We start from the raw sequence: 21,509 nt of genomic DNA, 5'->3' as shown, positions 1-21,509 counted from the left end.
CTGCCAATCAAATTCTTCAATGGCTACGAAGCTCCTCAGCCGGCCGCGCCTTCCGATGCCCCGCCCGACGGCAGCCAGCCCAAGCCTGTGACGTAACGACGGGCGCACAGGCTCAGGGCCGGCCTTTCTCGAGGGGAGCTGGAGAACGGTGTCGCTCACGCTATGACGCGAAAAGAAGCGCGACTATAAGGATCGGAAGGCGGCAAAGGCTGAAGGACGCAGTCTGTGTCCCTGTGTTTGGGGAACTGAACCGAGTAAGTGACAAGTGGCCTATAGGATTGCTCAGGTTGGGTGAGGTCTAATTTCCTCTCAGTCCTTTTTCGTGCAGTCCATTCTATCTGTCATCCTAATCACCCCGCCCCCTCCCACGAACCCAGTCTTAGTGCCCTTGTTGTACTTCTTTGTGCGCGTGCGCGAAAGTCCTCTGGCTAGCCTTGTAGTTCCAGTTTTCAGAGCGAGAGGGCGCATATGGTCCGCCATTGGGAGGTTTGGGGCACGCCTCTCCTTTGGCAGCATCCTTGAGGAAGTACGGATGCCGAGAGAGGATGTAGCAATAAGGAAAGTGCCTATTTGGGGAGACTGGGGTTGACCATCGGCTGTCAAAGCATAGAGAATGTAGTGATTTGCTATGAGTCGGAACCGACTGATGGCACGTAACAGCAACAGTCTCGTTCCCGAACAGTTGAACGTCTAGTTACGAAAATAGTGTGTTAGTTGCTCTTGAGTGGATTCCGACTCGCGGCATCCTCGTGTGCGGAGTAGGAATGCTCCATACGGTTTTCAAGGCTGTGACTTTTTGGAATTAGATCATCAGGCCTGACTTCCGAGGTCTCTGGCTGGATTTTGAATGGCCAAGCTGTCGGTTAGTAGTCAGCACTTAACAGGTTAAGCCACCCAAGGACTAAGTACAGTGTACTGAATGCTAATAAATATACTTAGGGTAAGCAGATGAGGAAGCAGTCAGCTAGGGAAGAAGTGGTGATGTAAGATCGTAGAGAGAAAGATGACATTTTATCTGGGACTTGGAAGTTGAATCAGGGGTTTTATAAGGCAAGACAGACCAGAAGACTCATTTCAGCAAAGGCACAGAGGCAAGAAAATGTTCAGGGACCATTGTTACTGGAACAACGATCCTTAACTTTTGTTGGCACAACAGTGCTTATGAAAATGTGGTAAAAGCTATGAATAAGCACCCCAGGAAAAGTGCATGTTTACATTTGAAAACACTTTGCATATAATTTTGTGAGGAAAAATTTTAAAACTTTGAAATGCCAAAAAAAAAAATCCCTGAGTGCCTGTTTAGCTCATGCTCCACCTTTGCGTTTCATTGTCATTGAACTGTTTTACTAGTATGTAAGTTGTAGAAAACTGATTATGCAAATTAGTGTTGTCCAGTGAAGATGTAATTATTGCCCTGATCAGTTTTGCATCTATTACAAAATTAATTTCATCATTCCTAATTACCTATATATGTGTCTGCTCTTTAATTCTCATTTGAACTGATTTTTAACACCTAGTTCCCTCTTTGGAGCCTGGTTTTGAAGTGATTAAGAGCTCCGATGCTAACCAAAAGGCCAGCAGTCCAAATTCACCAGTCGCTCCTTGGAAACCCTATGGGGCAGTTCTGCTCTGTCCTATAAGCTTGTTATAAGTGGGAATTGACTCGACAGTAGTGAGCTTTTTTTTTTTTTGTTCGTTTTTTGTTCCCGCATTGATTATTGAAGTACAATCTTTGTTATGTTCGTTTTTGGTTCCCCATTTAATTATTGAAGTACAGTCTTTGACATGTATTTATGTTTATGTCGTACTTTTACAAAAATCATGATTTTTACTTTTTTTTTTTACTTGGGGTTCACAATACTTCCTAAAATCCATTTTAAGTTCCATGGACTTCGGGTTAAGAATCCCTGGATTAGAACATAGAATGCATTTTGGTAAATTAGAGGAGGTTATAAAAAGGTTGGCAGTTCGAATCCACCAGCTGCTTCTTGGAAAATATGGGACTTTGAAACCCTACTCTGCCCTATAAGGTTGCTATGAGTTGGAATCAACTAGAGGCAATGGGTTGGGGGCATTGTTACAGAGTAACGTTTTATTGTTTGTTTAAAGTCCCTGTTTAGAAGCCAGTCCAATGTCATTAGTTCAAAAAAAAAGAAAAATTAGATCACAGGAAAGTGCTAAGGAATTTCTGTTGTGGAAAGTTTTGACTTGAGGTTGACAACAAAGAACCAGCAGACACCAAATCAGATCTGTGTCTTAGACAAGTTGCAGAAGGATGGATGACTTCTAGAGCAATTTATGTGAATTGTCCCCCTACCATATAGTGACAGTAGTAATGGAGAGCACTAAATGGAGATGAGAACCATTTCAGAGGTTGAATTGACAGGATGTAGAGACACACTGGTAAATGATAATGTGTTGAGTGCATACTACTTAACAGCAATTTGTAGTGCTCTGCTTTTTTTTGATCCTCATAACAACCCTGTTGGGTAAGAATGATGTTTATCCCCATTTTATAGACCACAGAGAGATGAGGTAACTTGGGCAAGCTTGCCTAAGATTCACACAACTAGTAAATAGGTAGATTGGTTAGCTCAGTAGAATAGAGCATCTTTAAACAAGATGAAAATGGTGGAAGGAGAACTAGGCCAGGGGAGGGAAGATAGTAAGTTTATTTAGCCCTGAATGACAATTCACACATTTGTTATCACAGAACATTGAGAAAATACAGACTTTACGGACTGAGACTGTAATAAAAATACTGCCTTGTAACTTGCTGATCTTCTTTAGTCATTATGTTGTTCTGTGCCATTGAGTTGATTCTGACTCAAAAAAATTAAAACAAAAAAAACCTCACTGCCGTGGAGTTGATTCTGACTCATAGCGACCCTATATGACAGAGTTAAACTGCCCCGTAGGGTTTCCTAAGCTGTAGTCTTTACAGGAGCAGATTGCCAAGTCTTTACTCCTGAGGAACAGCTGGTGGGTTCTAACCGTTTCCATTAGCATCAGAGTGCTTTAACCATTGCATCACTAGAGAAGCTAAATTGTACCATATCTTACGTTACTTTTTGCTTAATCCATATTTTTCTTTAAATTGAAGGTATATTTGATCATTTGTAGAATGTATTTCTTTCTTTTTATTGTACTTTAGATGAAGCTTTACGGAGCAAAATAGCTTCTCATTAAACAATTAATACACCTATTGTTCTGTAACATTGGTTACAAACCCCATGACAGGTCAACACTGTTTCTTGACCTTATGTTCCCCACTACCAGCTTTCCTGTCCCCTGCTGCCTTTTCGTCCTTGCCCCGGTGCTGGTGTGCCCATTTAGACTCCTTTTGTGGGCCTGTCTAATCTTTGGCTGAAGGGTGAACCTCAGGAGCAGTTTCAGTCCTGAGCTAAAAGGGTGCCTGAAGGCCATATTCTCAGGCTTTTCTCCAGTTTCTGTCAGACAAGTAAATCTGGTTTTTTTTTTTTTTTTAAGTTAGAATTTTGTTCTACATTTTTCTCCAGCTCTGTCCAGGACCCTCTGTTGTGATCCCGTCGGAGCAGTCAGTGGTGGTAGCCGGGTGCCATTTAGTTGTGCTGGACTCAGTCTGGTGGAGGCTGTGGCAGTTGTGGTCCATTAGTTCTTTGGACAAATCTTTCCCCTGTGTCTTTGGTTTCATTCTCCCTTTCTCCAGATGGGCGAGACCAGTGGAGTATCTTACATGGCCGCTCACAAGCTTTAAGACCCCAGACGCTGTTCACCAAATTAAAATGTAGAACATTTTCTTTATAAACTAGGTGCATGATATATTTTTAAAGATCCAAATTGCTTTATGCGTGCTATACAAGAGTTTCTGAACTTAAATAATCTAAAGAAAGAATGAAGCAGGCTCTCTGGTCTGAGGTATGAGAATGATGGAAAAAGCCTTGTTTTGGGGGAGAATTGTGACTTTCTGTGCTTATGTGGTTCTGGGATCTATTTCCTTAGATGGTGGGCTTTGACCAGGAAAGGATTTGAAGAGCTGGCAGTCTGCTTTTATAATTTACGGTTTTCTGGAGGGAAAGTTAGCAATAGAACCAGCTATAGTACTAATCATACCCTATATTTGTATTTTATTTATGTCGTATCCCATTACAAAGTAGTTTGAAGTGCTAAACGCTTTACATTTTACTTTTAAATATATTTATTTACAAGCCAAAGTTCCTACCCTCATAGAGTTTACGTTCTAGTGGAGTAGACAGACGATAAAATTATAATTCCAGGTAGTGCTAAGAGGATGAAAGGATAGAAAGTGGTGATTGAAGGGGTAGGTAGGGTTAAGATTGGCAAGGTCGGGGCTATTTTAGATTGATAGAGAAAGCCTCTCTGAGAAAATGACATTTGAACAGAGACCAGAATGAACAAGGACATAACCTACCAGATGTGGTAGAGAAAGCAAAGGGAACAGCAAGAGCAAAAATAGGAATGGCCTTAGCATGTTTAAGGAACGGAAAGGTGGTAGGATGTGGCTAGAGTTAGCCTGCTATAAAGAGTTATGGGAGATGATAACCCTGGGCCAGATGGAATAAGGAGTAGGCCACAGTAAAAACTTTGGATTTTATTGTGTGTGATAAGACACCTCTGGAGGATTTTGTGCAGGAGACTAACAGGACCTGATTTACAGTCTTAAATGATTATTTTTGCTGTTCTCTGGAGAATTGATTAAGGCCCATTAAGAAGCTCTTGTGGTAGTCCTGGCCCAATCAGGGTCACTATGAGTTGGAATTGACTCAGTGGCAACGGGTTTGATGTTTGTTTGTTTTGTGTTTTTGCAGTAGCCCAGGCAAGACAGGATGGTAAATTGGAGCAGGTGGTTGTGATGGAAAAGATGAAAAGTGTGCATATTCAGGATATATTTTGAAGGTAGAACAAACAGAAATGCTGATGAATTGGCTGTGGGTGTGAGGAAAAGAGGAAGGATGATTTCAAGGTTTTGCCCTCAGGGCAATTGTGTAAATAGTATTTTCTGAAATGGGGAAAACTAAGGAAAAAATAGATTTGTTAAAATTCAAGAGTTCTATTTTTGCCATGTTAAATTCTAGGTACCCTTTAGATAAACAAGTACAGGTGTCAAATGGCCAATTAAATATTGCAGTGGGAGCAAATAGGAGAAATGAGAGCTGGCAAACCTAGATTTGTGAAACATCAGCATAAAGATGGCATTTAAAGCCAAGGAGACTCAGAAGGATGAGCTTGTAGGTAAGAAGGGGGCCCAGGACCAAGTACAATTATAAGGCAACGTTCAAAGGTAGAGCAGAGTGGGAGGGTCCAGAAAAGAAAATTCGGAAGGAGGCAAACTGTCCGGGAAGCCGTGTGCAGAAAATGTGTTCAAGGTGGACATTCTTGACTATAAGTGCTACTGAGAGATCAAGAATGTCGGTGGAGGACCTTGACCTAGTTTGCAGCTTCACTGGCATGGTATGAAGGAAAGCCTGACAGGAGGGATTGAAGTGAGAGCTTGAGCCAAGGAGTGTGGCTATACAGTACTAAATGACATTTGATTGTTTTTCTAATTATTAATTCTGATGTGTAGCTGCATTTGTGTGTGTTCAGCTGACATCAGCTTAAATACTCTTTTACTTGTATATTTTCAAAATTGGTACTTGGCTGATGAACCAAAGCTTATTCTAAAAATGTCAAGACTCTTCTGTTAACTTTGGTGAGCATGCATGTTTAGTTGAGATTTGAGGTGAAGTGCATTAACGGCCTTCATCTGGTGGTCCCTGGATGGGGAGCAGCTGGGCTTGACTACTAAATGAAAGGTTGGCGATTTGAACCCACCCAAATGTGCCATGAGAGAAAGGTCTGGCAACTTACTTCTGTAAAGATTACAGACAAGAAAATCCTGTGGAGCAGTTTTACTCTGTAACACACAGGGTCGCCATGAGTTTCATTCGACTTTGGCAATGGATTTTACGTTAAGGGCAGCACTCCCTTACTGAATTTATCACTTTGAAAAGACATTATATCCTCACTGCTGCGGTTACAGGCTCCACCTGGCAGTCACTCAGAAGACACAGATAGGCTTTGCTCTAATGCTGTGCTTCATAGAAGAATACAAGGCAGCAGATATAACAGGTGCAGCATCTTCATTTCCTCGAGAGGAGCAGCAATTACCCAAATCGACTTCCTTTTTTTTTTTTGCACCCTTATCCACAACAGGCAAGTATAGCAGCCACCTTGACACATAAAAACTTTAACTTAACCTTTTTGTCCGCCAGTCTTTTGTGCCATTCTGGTTATGTAGACCTAAGGCCTGTATGTCAGCTGTCCCCACTCATGTGAAATAAGGAAGACAGATACAACCATCTCCATTTATCTTAACTCTGCTGTTCCCAAGGCAACAATATTATGGGAGAACTAAGTTATTCTCAGGTAGTCCTGTATCATCCCAGGCCTGATGTTAATCTTTTGCTTATAAATTCATTTTTTTTGTACTTCTTGTGATTCAAGTAAAATGACTCAATTCTTAAAAACAAATGTTTGGGTGACTACTATGCCAGGAACTGGGGATGCATCAGTAAACAGGCAAAAATCTCTGATTTTATACATCTTGCATCCTAGAAAGGATAAGCAATAATCAAATTTATAGTAATGATTAAAAAAAAAAAAAAGGTTGCTGTTGAGTCCACTCTGACTCATAGTGACCCCAAGTGTGTCAGAGAATTGTGCTCCATAGGCTTTTCAGTGGCTGGTTTTTCTGGAAGTCGATTTTCAGAACTTTTTTCCAAGGTGCCTCTCTGTGGACTCGAACCTACAACTTCTTGGTTAGCAGCCAAGCAAGGTAACCACTTGTACCACCCAGGTCACTATGTTGCTATGAGTCGGAATCGACCCGACCGTAGCAGGGATTTTTTGTTTTTTTTTTCCTTTGGGACTCCATAGCAATGATACCCTGTTGGCATCAAGTTGATTCCTACTCATAGCTACCCTATAGGACAGGGTAGAACTGCCCCATAGGGTTTCTAGGGAACAGCTGGTGGATTCGAACTTCCAGCATTTTGGTTAGCAGTCGAGCTCTTAACCACTGCACCACCAGGGCTCCGTAGTAATGACAGGTGACAAATGTTAGGGAAAATAAAGCAGGAGAGATTCAGAGTATCTGTTTGTCCAGAAGTTTCCAGTTTTAAATACAGTTGTGGGAGAAGACCTCAACGAATTTTCATTTGAACAGACCTTATAAAGAGAGTGAGCATGTTATCTGGGGTGAGTGTTCCCCAGAGAACAGCAAGTTCAGAAAGCCCTCAATTGAGTTTGCCTGGTGAGTTTCAGGAATAGCAAGGAGACCAGCATGGCTAGAGCTAAGGGAGACAAGAGAAAAAGAGGCCTGCAAAGTAATGCTTTCCCTTTAATGGGGAAAGAGGAGGTTGGGAATTGCAAAAACCAGAATAGGAACTCCACTTTTAGGAACTCCACAACTCTACAACTTAGCAGTAGCATTTTGCATCTAGTAATTGGAAAATAACATTTTTAAAAACCGAGAATCAGTATTTTATTTCCTTAATGTGCATAAAACCTTGTTGAGGTGGAGAATGACTGAGTCCCTTGCTCCTTAGCTTACTTACTAGTGTAGTTTTGTGAGGTGTACTTAGGATAACTGGGTTGTGTTGCTTAAAAGGCATGTAATACTAAAGTTATGATCCCATAACACAGGAGAAAAATTTTGAAAAGATTTATGAAAAGTGAACAGGAAAGAGCTCTAAGAAAAAACAGAAAGGCAGTGAATGAAAATTCTTGATTATGGAAAATGTCTGGTAAGTGTTCCCTGCAAAGTTTTTATCTTCTGACAACCAGATATTCAGTCCATTATTCCCTTAAGTAAAAAAAAATGTTTCTCTGTATTTAAGTATCACTTGTGGCAATTTAAAGAATTTTTTTCATTCACAGGAATGGAAACTGAAAACGGAAATCAAGACAAAGCAATGGAACAGGAAAACACTGAAAAGAAAAAAGATGTAGAAAAAAAGAAACGGTCTCGAGTTAAACAAGTGCTTGCAGATATTGCTAAGCAAGTGGACTTTTGGTTTGGAGACGCCAATCTTCACAAGGATAGATTTCTGCGAGAGCAGATAGAAAAATCTAGAGATGGATGTAAGTTGTTTTTAGATATTAATGGAACCAGATTTAATGAATGTAGTGGACGTGTAAATATATACACACACACACACATTCCATTAGTGTACAACTTCCAATTCTCAGCCAGCGGAGTTTATATTTAATGTTTTATATAATGAATGACAGATAGTTTTTATTAAGCAACAAATGAAAAAATCTTTTCAGAATAAACCACACAACCATTGTAGGATTTTATACATTTTTTTAATCATTTCACTAAGGCATTTACTTACAAGTACTTCGTATAGTATCATGTACATGTTTTGAGTTGGGAATACAAAAGAGTGCTGCTTTTTTTTTTATCCTTAGGATGTTTAATAAATCAGAGCTTTTGGTCACTACCAATTTTAATGGACACTTGTTTAAGATTTGAGTAATATCTCTATAGCAGGACAGTTGCCTTGTTGGTTGGTTTACCATTTATTTTGCATTTCTTGCTAGATGTTGATATATCACTTCTTGTGTCATTTAACAAAATGAAGAAATTGACCACTGATGGAAAATTAATTGCCAGGGCATTGAAAAGCTCAGCTGTTGTAGAGGTAAGATTCTTCATAATTTACTATCTCAGTTATTTTGATTCAATTTATTAATTTAATTTGCTTTTTTTTAAGCTGGATTTAGAAGGCACCAGGATCAGGAGAAAAAAGCCCCTAGGTGAAAGGCCAAAAGATGAAGATGAACGGACAGTCTATGTGGTAAGAAGCCATATTATAGAAAAGCCCAGGTGACCAGTCAAAAAGTGACACACAAGCGTTTTAATTATGTTCAAGTTTATTGACCTTTTTACTTTTAATTAATTACAGGAATTACTTCCCAAAAATGTTAATCACAGCTGGATCGAAAGAGTATTTGGTAAATGTGGCAATGTTGTTTATATAAGCATACCGCATTATAAGTCTACTGGAGACCCAAAGGGATTTGCCTTTGTGGAATTTGAAACAAAGGAACAAGCAGCAAAAGCTATTGAGGTAGGTCCAAGATCCTAAAAAAGAAAAAAAAATTAGTAATTTGTTATACTAACTATTTTATAACATTTTTCAGTTTCTTAACAACCCACCAGAAGAAGCACCAAGAAAACCTGGGATATTTCCTAAGACGGTGAAAAATAAACCCATTCCAGCTCTAAGAGTACCTGGTAAGTTATTTGCTTATATTTTAACATGTATGTGATTTAAGTGAAATGAAATTAATAATGGCTTTGTTACAGAAGAGAAGAAAAAGAAAAAAAAGAAGAAAGGCCGAGTGAAGAAGGAAGACAGTGTCCAGGCCAAAGAGGCAAATACGGACACAAGCAATGAAAATGTCTGTAAGCTGAAAAGGTCCAGGACGACATCTGAGGGGTCTGATGTAGAAATACCTGAAGCTCAAAAGCCCCCCGCAAAGAAAAAGAAAAAACGGGAAAAAGCTGAAGCATCCAACTTACCTGAAGTCAGAACTGGGAAGAGGAAAAGGAGCGCCTCCGCAAATACCGAATGCCTAGCTCCCAGATCTAAAGTAAAAAAGACGGCTCAAAAAGAAAACATTAAAAAAGAAGTAAAAGAAGTTTCCAAAGAAAACAAAGGTAAAATTACTTCAAGATTAGGATTATATACGGTTAGATTGTAACAGTTTTCATATCCAAAATGTCTAACTGGATGATTTTTAATATGTCAAGATTTGGAAGTCTCTACAGAAGAGGAAAAGGATACCGGAGATATCAAAGATGGATCTCTCTTAAAAACAAAAAGAAAACATAAGAAAAAACATAAAGAGAGACATAAAATGGGAGAAGAGGTTATACCATTAAGAGTATTATCAAAGTAAGTCTGGCATAAACATTACTTGTTGACAGTTGACAAATACACTCCATCACCATTGCTAAAGTGCAATTCCAATGTATATTGAGCAGAGTTGCATGTTAGCAACAGTAATGGCCTGTGCCACACAATGTAATATGGATGTATAAAGCAATTGAAGATTTGTTAGGATTCACCACACTCAAACATGGAAGCACTTATTTTAGTATGTCACAGCAAGTGCCTCCATGTTTAAGTAGAGGGGGTCCCTTTACAGATTAGACAACATAAAATAGAAAAGGCTCGATTCTGTGTCATGTAGAAATGTAAAAAGAAGACTCACCATCACTAAAACATGGAAGCACTTACTTTCTTAGTTTCAAAGCAAGTACATCCACGTTTAAGTGGTGGGGAGCCCAGCCTTGACACGCTTGCAATCATGAACATCATCCGTAAGTACTAAGAAAAAATTGAAGTCTATGTCAGACAGAGAAGTGTCGGTTTGGAGACACCTCCACTGAAACATGGAAGCACTTACTTTTATTTTACACAGCAGGTACCCCCATGTTAAAGCAAAGGGGTTCCCTTAAGCCTCTAAAAATACCGGGATAGCTGAAGAGTTTCACCTGGAGATTAGTTGAATTCACTTCTACTAAAACAAGGAAGCACTTACTTTTTTACAAATAGCAGAAAGGACCTCCTTGTTAAAGTCGAAGGAAATCCATCAGTCTAGGGAGAAAAGACAAAATACCATACCTTTCTGAAGAGAGTTTCCTTTACCTTCCTGGATTGGATTCCAAAGACTTCTTTTCCGGGAGCGTAAGACAAGGCCTTCAGGCGCTTGTATTTATACTATTCTCAACTCCTGAATTCCTTTTGCCTTTTTATCTCAGAGAATCATTACAAGAGCCTTTTGTTATTTTAATGTATCAGCTCTCAGGGAATGTATGGTCCTGGGTGGGTCTGGATACTTTTTTTTTTTTTTTTTTAAGTATACAGATGTCAATGTTAACAGCTAAAACCATTACCACAGGAGATCCTCCTCCTTAAAAATCTCCTATCTGCTTGTTTGATGGCAGAGATTAGGGTAACAATGAGTGCTCCCGTGGAGTCAGAGGAGGCATTGTGTTTCTATCTGGGGGGGCTCTGGCTGTTTGCAGAAACATCCACATGGTAAATGCATGTAAATAAATTACTTCCATGGGGTGTTTTTTTCTTCTTAGAAATTCCTTTTGATTCAAGTAAATACTAAGGAATGTTATTTCTAATTGAAACCTGTTTCACAAATAATCTCTGATTTTAACCTGTCATCTTTCCCCCAGTAAAGACTGATGATCCTGGTATGTGTTACTGGCTAATTAATGAATTCTAAATTTTACTTGCATAAATTCCATTGTTTGGAGCACACTCAAGAATTTAAACATTGCAAATTTAAAACTTTTAATCTGAATTTTGAGACAAGCAGAATTCCCTTAAGCAAACAAGCTAGATGAATTTAGAACCCAGGAAACAATTTGCGTGTATAGGAAAGGTATTTTAATAGGTCGTTTATTACTACCCCCTTACAGGAATGAATGGATGGATTTGAAAAAGGAGTATTTAGCTCTGCAAAAAGCAAGCATGGCTTCTTTAAAAAAAACAATATCCCAAATAAAATCAGAGTCAGAAATGGAAACAGACCATGGCGAACCTAATAAGTCTGGAATGAAAAATGAAAAAAGTAAGAGATCTGTATGGTAGCTTTTATTGTGTTATATGGTTCTTATATATCAAGTGGTATTTCTAAGTCTTTTTAAAAACTTAACACAAAATTGTCATTATTAGAGAAATCATTGATTTGTCAAGTTGTCCAGATATGTGATTTCTTGATACTAGAATATTTGAAGGGCAGATTTTAAATAGTAGCTGTATTAATTAGTTTTCTCTGTAGTTTTCATTATTGATCAAATTCTGTAAATATTTATCTCTTGCTTTGTTTATGGGTGAAGAAGTTTGTGGGAATAGAGATTGTTAATTCCTCACCAGTAGTTTTACTGCATAGAGTGAACCACAAGCAGGAACTAATAATTAAAGCAAGATTCTTGTGAATTCAATATTAGGACACGTTTCCTATAAATTGTCAAAATACGTGTTCACTTTTGAGTCATAAAGTAATAGAATATTATGATAGTATCTTATGCCTGTTTCTTTATTTTGTTACTTGGTTCAAGGAAAAAGGCCTTTTTATGGGGAAGGGGATGGTTTACGAATGCCCTTCCAACATTAACAGATTTGAGTTTAGAGTAATAAACTTTTATTGTATTTGTAATCTGAAATAAGCGGTATGAAATATAATACAATAATTTATTTAAATCAGCCTAAAAAACAAAGGAATCATTTATTTTTGTTCCAAAGTGACTTCCCTAAGTGTTAGAGATTTATTTCTAATCTTTTCCTTTTCAAATCAACAGCCAACAGTGAAGAATGTCGCCCCCAGGAGGTTAATGCGATGGGACCACAGTTTGTGAGTGGAGTGATTGTGAAGATCATTAGCACAGAGCCCCTACCTGGCAGGAAACAAGTCCGGGTAATGCTTGTGAGCCCCCAGGGTAGTTGTCACTCTCTCTGAGTAACTCTAATGTGTGAAAATGTTCTGAATATGGAAAAACAAAGCAAATCAAATTAGAATTTTTACCTCTGTAGTAACTTCTGGTAGCTTTTTGATTCCATAGTAAGCCAAAGGTTTAACCTGAAGCAAAATCTAAACACTGAAATTTCTCAGTGGATCAAATTTATAGTGAGTGTAGTTTAAACACCCTTTTCTGTAGAAAAGTTACAATTTATGCTCATATTTATTGGTGCCTCTAATTGTTGGCTGCCATGTAGTTGAATGAAAAAGTGTAATTACATTTATAACTAAAGGATATAGTAAAATTATTTCCCCAATATTTTTTTAGGGGACATTTTTCTATTTTCAGTGAAAATGAAGTTTAGAAACACAGCCCCAAATTTTTTGAAGATGTAATCAGCTTTCTAGTTGGTCTGACATTTTAAATTGTAATCATCTGATATTGTCTGGTTTGGGAGCAAACTAGAGAATTTGTGAATTTCTTTTCAGTAGAACTCTTGACTTTCAATAGATTCTTAGAAGATTTATGTAATGACTTTCAGAAAAAGATCAAAACTGCTCTTTTGGCATAAACAGGATGTTATACATTATTTTTCACTTAACATGCATTTATTTTTGACTGTTAATCCTATTTAAGATTAAAAATTTTTTCTGAAAGAAGTGTAGGGCTTTTTGGAGGAAAGACTTTTCTGTTTCACTTTTTTAGTGTTCGGTTAATTATTTTCAGTCCATGTTGATGGCTTGTAAACAGCATTACCCAAACATGTTTGAAAAGCAGTTACAGAAAAGGATGAAGTATTTGTAAAAAGCTACAACATTTTGCATACATGTACAAATAAATCCATTGTTCTACCTGATTTAAACTACAGATTGCTATGGTTTTCTATAAAGTGTTCTACAGTTTTTTCTTTTCCTTATATACAGTTTATCTCCTACAGCCATTTGCACTAACACATACAGCAATACTTATTAATGGTGTCATATACTTTTGTGTAAGAGCACCATAACTTATTTACTCTTTACCCTCTCACATGTTTAGGTGAGGCACTATTTTTTAACCACGTAAAGTATTCACCTATATTATACCAAAATTTTAAAAATTCTTTTATGCTGATTCAGCCTGTGTAGCATGTCGGTTTGGTTTTGCATACATAGGCCAGTCACTTATTTTAAGCATTGAGGTGTTTGCTCACTGTGATATCTGCCTGCACTGTTTATATGAACCCATATTCTCAAACCCTGTAGCTGTCAATAAAAAGGGTTTTGAATTCTCTATCCCATATCTATGAGGAATTTGGCCAATCCCACCAGTTTGCATTTTAGTGTATGGTAGCAATATAGAATTCAGGATTAGAAAGCTAAAAAGTTGACGTCAGGTTTGCTGTGCTTAGTTAGAATGCAAAAGATTTAATGGAAAAAATTAGCAAAAACTTGTTATTTGGAATCACTGACATAGGTTTAATTATATTTGTCAAAGAGTTTTTGTTATCAAATTAGTAATTAGATCATTTACAAATTACTTATGATAATCGAAATCACAAAATAGCTCCATTACCAAAATAACTCTAATATAGTAGTTACTTACATTTCAGTGGAACAAAAACTGAGCTATGATGGTGGTTACTGCTGTCTGTGACTTGTCCCTGTGATTACTAGGCTAATTTGTCATTCTTAGAAGGGTTTTAAATCAGGAGATTAGCCTGACATTATAATGGATATTTAGTGAATATCTTTTGAGTTGTAGCAATCTAATCTGTTTGATAAATCAGTTACAAAACTCTCACTACTACTAGTGAATAAGTTCAAATTTCATCAATTTAGTGCTGATTTTTCTTACTTTGCTCTAAATTTAGTGTTGTTTAAGTAGAGAAATGGAAAGAATTGTCACGTATACTTTTCTCCAGTTAGTTTATTTATTGATATAGCTAACATTTACTAAGTGCCTGTTTTCTGAAGCTAAGTTCTGGGATAAATTAATACCTAATCCCTGTCTTCTAAAAGTTATATAGATATTCTTTATTATTAACTAAATATACATTTCTTGCTTTATAATAAAATAATTTTTCTAAGTATTGCTGTTATTTTTTCCGTAATTCAAAGATCTAAAAATTATACATCTAAAAGTAATCTAAATTAGTTGTGTACTTGGAAAGGGAGTAAAACTCTAAAGGGAGAAGAAATGAATGACTTTTTCAGATGGGAATTGCCGGTTATTTTTTTTTTTTTAGCTTTATGAATGGAAGTTGATGGATGAAGAATTTGTTACATTCTTGCATAAAGGCTTTTTGTACTCTTTGCAACCTGCTGTGAAGAAAAAATTGATTAAGAATGTGAGAATTTTGTTAATTTGCCAGCACGGCAGGCATCCCAAGTAAAATTTTCCTTGCTGGGTGATGACAGCTTGTTCAGAAGAGGTTCCTTTGGTATTTTATCAGAAAGAAATACCTCTTGACCTGTGTTCTTCTTGGTCCACTGGGGAATTTAGGATTTTGGTAGGTTTTATGAAGCTTTTTTTCATGAGTTTTTATAAAAAGTTGAATACTTTTATATATATTTTAAATCAGAAGTGATTTTTGTACAGGTAAGTAAAAATACGAAGTCGCTGGGTGGTGCAAAGGTTAAGTGCTCAACTCATAGGGAGAAGTTGGCAGTTTGAACCCACTCAGAGGTACCTTATCGATCTGCTTCTTAAAAGGTCATAGCCTTGAAAACCTTATGGAGCAGTTCTGCTCTGTGCACATGGGGCTGCATTTGAGTAGGAATGGACTTGAAAACAGCTAACTACCACAAGTGAAAACATACCTTCTCCAATTTAAAAAACCATTTTTATTTCTCCTAATTTACTACTCCAAGATTTAGAACTCTTTTGGTGGGAGGAGAGGAAGTGGGCAGTATTTGTACATTCTGCTCTAGAAGTCCATTTTCCTTATGGAATATTTACATTCTGATTCAGGTGTTAAGGTTTAATGAAGATAAATTATGATTATAGAGTTAATGTTAAATAGATTCTCCTCTTCGTTCAAGTGTATTTTTAAGAGTATTTTTGTGTAAAAAATGTTTGATGTAGAATATATACTGACGTTTCACAGTGGCTTACTTGGATAATACATTCTGACACAACCTTTAGGATAATTTTATAATTATTATGAAACATTATTATTTGTTTTGTGTTTCTACTGAACACTAATACAGGATACTTTGGCAGCGATCTCAGAAGTTGTTTATGTTGATTTGCTAGAAGGAGATACAGAATGCCATGTAAGATTTAAGACTCCTGAGGATGCTCAAGCAGTTATAAATGCCTGTACAGAAATCAAAAAGAAGCACAGCTGGAAACTCGAGGTCCTTTCTGGTAAAATTCATAAAAACTTCTTTTTCAACAATTTTTATTGCAGTTTATCGTGTTATATTTTCTGACTTTGGCATGAAATTAGTAATTTTCTTTTTGTACTCTTAATATCCATAAAGTAATACTAAGTATAATGAAGTAACTATTCTAGTTCCATTATTGAGACTGTATTGCCGTGAATATGTTTCTTCATTTGTATCTTTGTGTTCAGTGATTGTTTTTGTTTTTAAGGTGATCATGAACAGAGATATTGGCAGAAGATTTTGGTAGACAGACAAGCCAAACTTAATCAGCCTCGGGAAAAGAAAAGAGGCACTGAGAAGGTAATCAATTCGTAGTTGTTTCTGTTTCGTAGCCTAAAATCTTCGGAGGATCAGTTTCTTCTGAAAGTCAGGAATATGTAGTCATCGACAGCACCTAACAACAACAAACAACAAAGATTTACAGAGTATATACTGTGTTTTAGATTGGGAGAGAATTCTCAACTATTTAGATCTCAAAATACCTGAAATTATAATCATTTTCCTCACGAGGGTACATAATTTTAATTTAGAGTTGTTTTTGTTGCCATTGTTTGTTTTTCAACTACTGATATACTTCAAAGTTAAAGTCTTGATTTCTTACTGCTGTGTTTGATAGCTTGATGGTAGTGATCATTTGAACATTGTCTTAATGGCAAAAACACAATGTATTTAGTGTGTAGTTTATAAAGATATGTGGCTCCACAGGTAAGATTGAGAGACCATGCATAATGTTCCCTATAGGAATGATAAGCTTTATTCCTTTTTCTCTTGGAGCATCAACAAGCATTATACACAAGTTTAAGCAAATTAAACGATTTAAAGCAAGCCTCTTGTTCATTAGTTTTATTTTTGTGTAAATGTAAAATGGTACTGGGTAATTTATAGAATAATTATTATTGCTAGTGAGCTGTCAAGTTTATTCTTTAAAAACAAATTATGCATATAAAGGTTAATACATTTTAACATGCACAAAATAGGGTAATAACTAATTTAAAATTGTATGTTATAAATGAGAAAAATCTAAAATAATTTCCTTTTATGCTTACTTAGCAATTTAAAAGTTACGCGTCTTGTATTCTAGTTTTGTTGATTTTGGGGGTTGTGTGTGTGTGTATATATATATTTTTTTTTAACTTAAAAATCACCGTGTCTTTAATCAGCCCTCTATCACCCAGGTTTCTTTGGAATTTAAGATAATCTGTGGGGGGTTGGGAGAGGAGTTTCCTACTGGTCTTTGTTAATTCTGTTTTCATGAATAGAGAAGAACTTGTTGAGGTGGGGAGGCCTCCCTCCTTCCTAAGGACTCTTTCAGATCTATGAGGTGTTAATTCCAAAGCCTGCTTGAGATTATTTAAATGTTGAAATTGTTAATCAAGAGCTGGTAACTGCAAAATTAACTCAATATGTTAAATAATACTTATTCTTGTAATTGGTATGAAATTTCACTTATATATATATACATATATATATATTTTTTTTTAACTAGGAGTTAACAATTGAGTTCTCATCTTAGAAATTTAGAAAGATTCCATCTTTGAAAATTAAACTTGAGCCTAGGAAGTAAACATTGCCTAGGGAGTTTTATACATTGAGTTGGAGCACAATGAGGAGCTCTGTCACTGAGTTGGAGTCCTTGTGTGGTACAAATGATTCCGTGCTTGACTACTAGCTGAAAGGTTCGGGGTTCCAACCCACCCAGTGGCGCCTCAGAAGACAGGCTCAGAGATCTGCTTTCGAAAGGTCACAGCCTTGAAAACACTATGGAGCAGTTCTACTCTGCACACACAGGGTCGCCATGAGCCAGAATTGAGTGAACAGCAGCTAACAAGAACAACAGTCATTGAGTTGGAGAGTTCTTTTCCTGACCTTTCACCTGTTGCACAATCAGGTGAAAATTAGCAAAATTTGTTTCATAAATAGAAACATTTGAAAGTACAGGATCTTAACTGAAGCTGTGGAAGTAGCTAGTTGGCTGCACATTTCAGAAAATGAGAAGATACTACACAAAATAGTACCTTACAAGCTGTTAGCGGAATAGCCCCCAACCCCAGTGCCATCAAATAGAATAGACCATAATTAGTTTGACAACCTACTTCGTTTGTTTATTCACTCATTTAACAAATCTTTTTTGAATGTCCCCTTTACGTTAGCCCACAATTCTAGAAAATGGGTATACGCAGCCATGAGTAGCAAAGTACCTGCTTTCTTGAAGCTTTCAGATAAATAATAGAGGTCAAGAGATGACTACTGGTGTGCAGAAAAATACAACAAACTAATGGGTATTGCTGGGTAGCTTTGTATCAGATGAAGTTGTCTGGGAAGTTCTCGCTTCAAAAGTGACATTAGAGCGGAGATCTAGGGAAGTGAGTGAACAACCCAAGGAGAGTTTGGAAGTGCAGCTTTCCAGGCAGAAGGAACAGAAAATGTAGAGGCCAGTGTGCCTGGAGAACTGAGAGCTCCTTAATGAAACCAAAACCAAGCCCACTGCCATTGAGTTAATTCCAACTCATGGTGATCCTATAGGACAAAGTAGAACTGCCCCATAGGGTTTCCGAGATAGTAACCTTTATGAAAGCGGGTTGCCACATCTTTCTTCTAAGGAGAGGCTGGTGGGTTCCAACTGCCTACTTTTTGGTTAGCAGCCCAGTCCTTAGAGAAAAAAAAAAAAAATTAGAGAGCACCTTAGTAATGGTAATTGTTTGGAAAACGTTTGAGGAATGTCAGTGATTTTTGCCAAAAATATGACTTAAATACCTTGCTGCCTTGACATCCCATCATTTTTGCAGTAGTATTATATATGGTCCATTGTTAAGTGAAAACTACTAATAAATCCTGGTTATTAGTTTTCATGTTATAGACTAGACTAATACTGTGAACAGTTTCTTAAACTTCATTCAATTTACAGAGGATTAAAAAGGGAAAAAAATGAATATGTAAAAAAAACTTTTCTATATGTGGTATTTTTGCATAATAAAAATCAGATATGGGTAAATTAATGACCTGTCACAAAAGATGGAGAAAATAAAAGAAAGGTATACCTTAGCACTTTGTGCGCCTTGATAAAATTGGATAGCAGCTATGGAGACAGAATGAGGCTTTTTCTTGTTTCTTTTTACCTTTTGAAATATTTGAACTTTTTGTTTTTATCAAAATGGTCTTTTCTATTCAAATTACTGATACGTTAGATATTCAGAGGGTAAGGGCAGAATTCATGAAATTTGTGAACAATGCATGGGTGTACCAGAATTTTAAACACCTACGATTTTGTGGACTCAGCTGTCAGATAAATAGATTTTTAGTCTAATCTAAAAGTGACTTCCTATCAATGGCCACATGGCACCACACACTTTAAAAGAAACTAATTTAATGAATACTCATTGAGTCTGTATTTTTAAGACAAAAAGATATGCGTTTACTCTGAAATTAAGTAAGGTATTTTAAATGATTTTCTTTGAGTTTCATATAATTTCATTTGACTTTATTAAAACATATCCAGAAATTTATGAGATGGTGCAATAAATAAATAGCCTTTACCTTTATATGGAATATTTTTAATTTTCTAAATTCACATTTATAAGCAGACCTTCACATAGCACTCAGCCCAAAACAAATCGACAAGCATAATGTAATTATTAAGGACCAGTATCATTTAAGAAATGTCTTGGTAATACTCATACTCAAGGGAGTATAGAATAACAAACCAATGTGGGTCCTAGACCCTCCTAAAAAGTTTTAAAAATTACCAGTGCACAGTGACTTAATAACAGATAGATTTTTAGTAAAGTAGGACTAAAAGGGTTTTGCATAATTCAAACATTTCATACCCATTGTACTTAGTAAGCCATAATCTAGACAGTGTCGTATGTAATTGATTTGACCTAAACTTAACCCTCTCATTAGTCTCCCTTTACCCTTCTTTTCAGATACCATTCAAGCTAATAATTGTGAAATTTTCCTAGCTATAATTACCTTGTCCTTTTTGGGTATCCAAAACATTCTAATTTCTGCTTTCTTTCTCTATAGTTAATTACCAAAGCTGAAAAGATTAGACTGGCAAAGACTCAACAAGCAAGTAAACACATTAGATTTTCTGAATATGACTGAAAAAAAAACATGGCTTAACTCTGAATATTTCACTGGATACTTGAGCTGTTAGTAAATAAATTTTTACTATGGTAATAGTCCATAATGAATGTTGTTCTAAAACCTACATATAATGAAAACTATATCTTTGTTCGTCAACTTGTAAGACTTTTTTCTAGAAACAAGTACATTGTATACCACAATCTTTCATTAAATGCTTGTTGAAAGCATATGTGATATTGACCACAAAGTGATTTAGTAAATAAATGTGTTTTGAACATTATTATTTTGTTGTTTTTATTATTAAAAAATACATAATTGCAAAAAGTTAACACTATATGAATATCTGACTTATAAAGAACAAGTATTTAAGTGCTTTAATGGTGGACTCTTACTCTACTTATTATTTTGTAACTGGATTTTTGCATTTTAAATATACTGGATATCTTCGTGTCAATTTATACAGACATATATGCATAGTATTTCTTTGTTTATTCCAGTTTGCCTGTCTGAGCTTCCATTGCTGACCGTATCTAGTGGTTCCATTAAATGCTGAATTTTAAAAAGTATTCAGTTTGTTTTTCATAAATAAAGTTAACATGCTATGAACACAGAAAAAAAACCTAGTACTCAACATTAGGTGGGCCTTGAGGTCTATCATTTTATTCCAGAGAATCATACAATTGGAGCATTTGAAGCCTTCCCAGAAATGAACCTACAGAACCTGTTCTTTCTATTCAGGATCCTGGGCAGGGAGGCACAGTTCAGGGGCTTAGCGGCCTATTGGCCTCACTCCCTTCTGGAGTCTGCAGGTGGCACTGAAGTCTCTATCTTGGCAGGCCCTTTTGCTCAATATTGTCAGGTGGTTTACATGGTCCCAAAGCCTCATATGTCAGAGTTTAGGTAGGAAATAACACATTTCTGTATGTACCGTAATGGATACCCAACAAGACACGCCACTTCTAACACACTGAAACTGTAAACACTGATGTTTCAAGTCATGGATGGTGATTTCCCCCTACCAGGGTAGCACTTTAGATTTTACCTTCTCTTTTCGCAGCAAAACACAGCGCTGACAGAAAATTCTAGCTCACCACACAGATAAAAGCAGCGGAGATAGGCCATCTTTTTTTTTGTCCCTTCTGAAGAGGAATGATCTTGTTAGAGTTGAACAGAAAAGTGAGACAACCAGTGTGACAAAACAATTGGTCAGTTCTTTAATGAGAAACTGATTTGCTCTGTAAACTTTCACTTGAAGCACAATAAAAAAAGTAAAAATAGAGTATTAAAAAAAAAACTGACTGAGGGATGGGCCTCAAAGGGGAAGAGTCTCTTATCCAAGGTTTGGTGAATGGTGTTAACAGGGAATTGTTATGGGTACCTTAAGGGTGTGCCAATTCAGAGCCAAGTAAACTAAAACCGTGTCCAATACAGGATACCAAATGAAGACAACCAAAATAAGAGGCCAAGTGTAGGGAAGAAAACAGGTTAGACTGGGGACAAAGAATATATGACTGTAG

The 21,509-nt window shown here is 36.6% G+C and overlaps 1 protein-coding gene across 4 annotated transcripts; it reads left to right on the top strand.

Moving 5' to 3' along the window:
• Positions 1 to 53: 53 nt before the first annotated feature.
• Positions 54 to 20,203, top strand: LARP7 (La ribonucleoprotein 7, transcriptional regulator). 4 transcript variants are annotated; one of them, XM_049885492.1, is made up of 13 exons: positions 62 to 254; positions 7,921 to 8,124; positions 8,590 to 8,690; positions 8,763 to 8,846; positions 8,955 to 9,119; positions 9,193 to 9,286; positions 9,362 to 9,712; positions 9,806 to 9,950; positions 11,495 to 11,646; positions 12,377 to 12,492; positions 15,727 to 15,886; positions 16,115 to 16,206; positions 19,930 to 20,203. In XM_049885492.1, exons 2-13 carry the CDS (start codon positions 7,923 to 7,925, stop codon positions 20,008 to 20,010), a joined length of 1,743 nt encoding a protein of 580 aa, XP_049741449.1. In that variant the 5' UTR covers positions 62 to 254; positions 7,921 to 7,922; the 3' UTR covers positions 20,011 to 20,203. The 4 variants fall into 4 exon arrangements, 3 of the variants coding, with proteins under 3 accessions (XP_049741450.1, XP_049741449.1, XP_049741448.1); XM_049885491.1 differs by having other exon boundaries at positions 69 to 254; positions 9,359 to 9,712; positions 19,930 to 20,202; XR_007517615.1 differs by lacking the exons at positions 16,115 to 16,206; positions 19,930 to 20,203 and adding an exon at positions 14,763 to 15,026 and having other exon boundaries at positions 54 to 254; positions 9,359 to 9,712; positions 15,727 to 15,814.
• The last annotated feature ends 1,306 nt before the right edge of the window (positions 20,204 to 21,509 follow it).

This window comes from Elephas maximus, chromosome 5 (assembly GCF_024166365.1).
Source record: "Elephas maximus indicus isolate mEleMax1 chromosome 5, mEleMax1 primary haplotype, whole genome shotgun sequence".
Classification (NCBI taxonomy): Eukaryota; Metazoa; Chordata; class Mammalia; order Proboscidea; family Elephantidae; genus Elephas; species Elephas maximus.
Note: the sequence above shows the minus strand (reverse complement) of the source record. Positions and strands in the feature narration are given on the sequence as shown.